Source organism: Palaemon carinicauda, chromosome 35 (genome assembly GCF_036898095.1).
Source record: "Palaemon carinicauda isolate YSFRI2023 chromosome 35, ASM3689809v2, whole genome shotgun sequence".
Taxonomy (NCBI): domain Eukaryota; kingdom Metazoa; phylum Arthropoda; class Malacostraca; order Decapoda; family Palaemonidae; genus Palaemon; species Palaemon carinicauda.
The window spans coordinates 18068353-18070383 of NC_090759.1; the positions used below are offsets into that span (position 1 = coordinate 18068353).

Genomic DNA, 2031 nt, shown 5'->3' on the forward strand with positions numbered 1-2031 from the left:
TATAAACCCAAGGGTTCCAACAGGGAAAATAGCCCAGTGAGGAAAGGAAATAAAGAAAAACTAGAAGAGAAGTTTAACAACAATGATATCAAAATAAATCTTTCATTCATAAACTATAAAAACTTGAAAATAACATACAAGAGGATAAAATCTTAAAAAATAACAGTTATTTGTTTATGTTAACATTCTTACTTGCGAGAAAAACTGATAAGACGCGGTGCCATCTGTGACGTAAACAAGAGTCGACCCAGGGAGCCAGGAATCCCGCATCACGGATGACGTCACATCTCGCGAACTGAATAAGGCGTCGCCGTGTTCTTGAAAACAACAACGAAAATTCATATTTTACCTTATTTTAAAATCAAAATAAGCATCTGATTTGCCTGATTTTAAATTCATAGAGAAAAGATTACTCTTTGAATTGATTTAAAACCACATATTACTTGTCTCATTTTAGATTTAAAACGACAGAAACATTTCGCTTCATAGATTTAAAGTGACCGAAGTATCAACTTGATTTAGATTTAAGACTGATATAACATAGATATATTCTACTATATAGTCTAAAACTAGAAAATTATTTAAAATAAATCGCTAACCTTGTATATTTAATACAAATAATATAATATATACTGTATATATATATCCGAAATCCTAAACCGTAATACTGAACATATCTAAAAAAGACCCTTTTCAAGTAAAATATCTATCATAGTTTTCATACTTAAATCTTGTTATATAAAATAAACCCATTTTAACACTCAAAGCTATTCTATTGTTTATATCTTCAGAATGGGAAGAAAATTTTCAATTTTCTACGTATCGTTGGGTATGACAGGGACTGATCTATGGGGCACATGGTAATCAATTATTTTGCATTGACAGAGATATTTCATGTAGTACCAATAAACTTCTTCCGTTTTATTTCTACAGTACACTTAATACAGTATAATCACATTTACTTATTAAAGAAATCGTTTATGAATGGCAGAGGCAAATGACAGTGACAATGCTTTAGAGAGATTCATCTTATATACATATGATCAGCACCCAAGTCCCCTCTCTACTCAAGCTAATACCAAAGAGTGCCAGGCAATGGCTGCTGATACTCAACAGGTAGACATATAGGCTCTCCAGAACCCCACCATCCCTAGCTCACAAAGATGGTGAGGTTGCAGACACTACAAGAAACTATCGAATTTGAGCCTGATTCGAACCCTAGTCCGGCAGATCGCCAGGCAGTGACGTTTCCAATAGGCTACCACAAACAATCTACGAACTAAGCACGAATCGCTATTTTGAAAATTTGCCGAAATTTTTCCGAGCTAAAAGGGCACCGCTGCGAGTCGGTGCAAAGGCGCCTCATTGAAAAAAAATGGAGTATAGTTAATTCCAAGTACAACTTGATCATCGACCGTTAATGGCATTTCACGTGATTTCATGTCTCGTCAAAATCTTGACAATCTTGATTATATTATACAATATAATATAATAATACAATTAGGCCCTATATATATATATATATATATATATATATATATATATATATATATATATATATATATATATATATATATATATATGAAAAATGACAAAAAACGCAAACAATCATCAAACTTGTTCAACTACAGGTATCAATAAAATCTCACCTGTCAATTCAACTCTGAAGCATCGAACATCCGGCAACAGCATGAAGAATAACACCCATGGCGTCATTAGAACAATTGGTCCCTTTCTTCCGTCAGATGCTTCATTTGGCAAGAATACAAAAAAAACTGGGATTACGAACTTTTAGTTTTATTGATATTTAATAAAAAACGATATTTCAGTGAATCGTAAGTAAAAGTGACAATTTATTGGATCGCTTTAGTTCGACATACAGAAAGTTGAGAAACAATGACCAGCTTTTAATATATTTCCTAGCTTTCGTAATGTCTTAGGCATTATCAAACGAATGGTCTATTAAATAAGAGAAGAAGAGCAACAAGAGAGTAACATGTATTAATGAATAGAAAAAAATATTCATTCAGA

The 2031-nt window shown here is 32.3% G+C and overlaps 1 protein-coding gene across 1 annotated transcript in view; it reads right to left on the reverse strand.

The window, feature by feature from the left end:
- Positions 1-1744, reverse strand: part of LOC137627397 (glutamate receptor 1-like) — a 15342-nt gene extending 13598 nt beyond the window's left edge. Inside the window, exons 1-2 of the mRNA XM_068358482.1 lie at positions 1650-1744; positions 193-317 (exon numbers count right to left, since the gene is read on the reverse strand). Of these exons, the coding sequence (XP_068214583.1) occupies positions 193-317; positions 1650-1716 (192 nt within the window). The 5' untranslated portion in view covers positions 1717-1744. The remainder of the gene's footprint in view (positions 1-192; positions 318-1649) is intronic.
- Between the last annotated feature and the right edge of the window lie 287 nt (positions 1745-2031).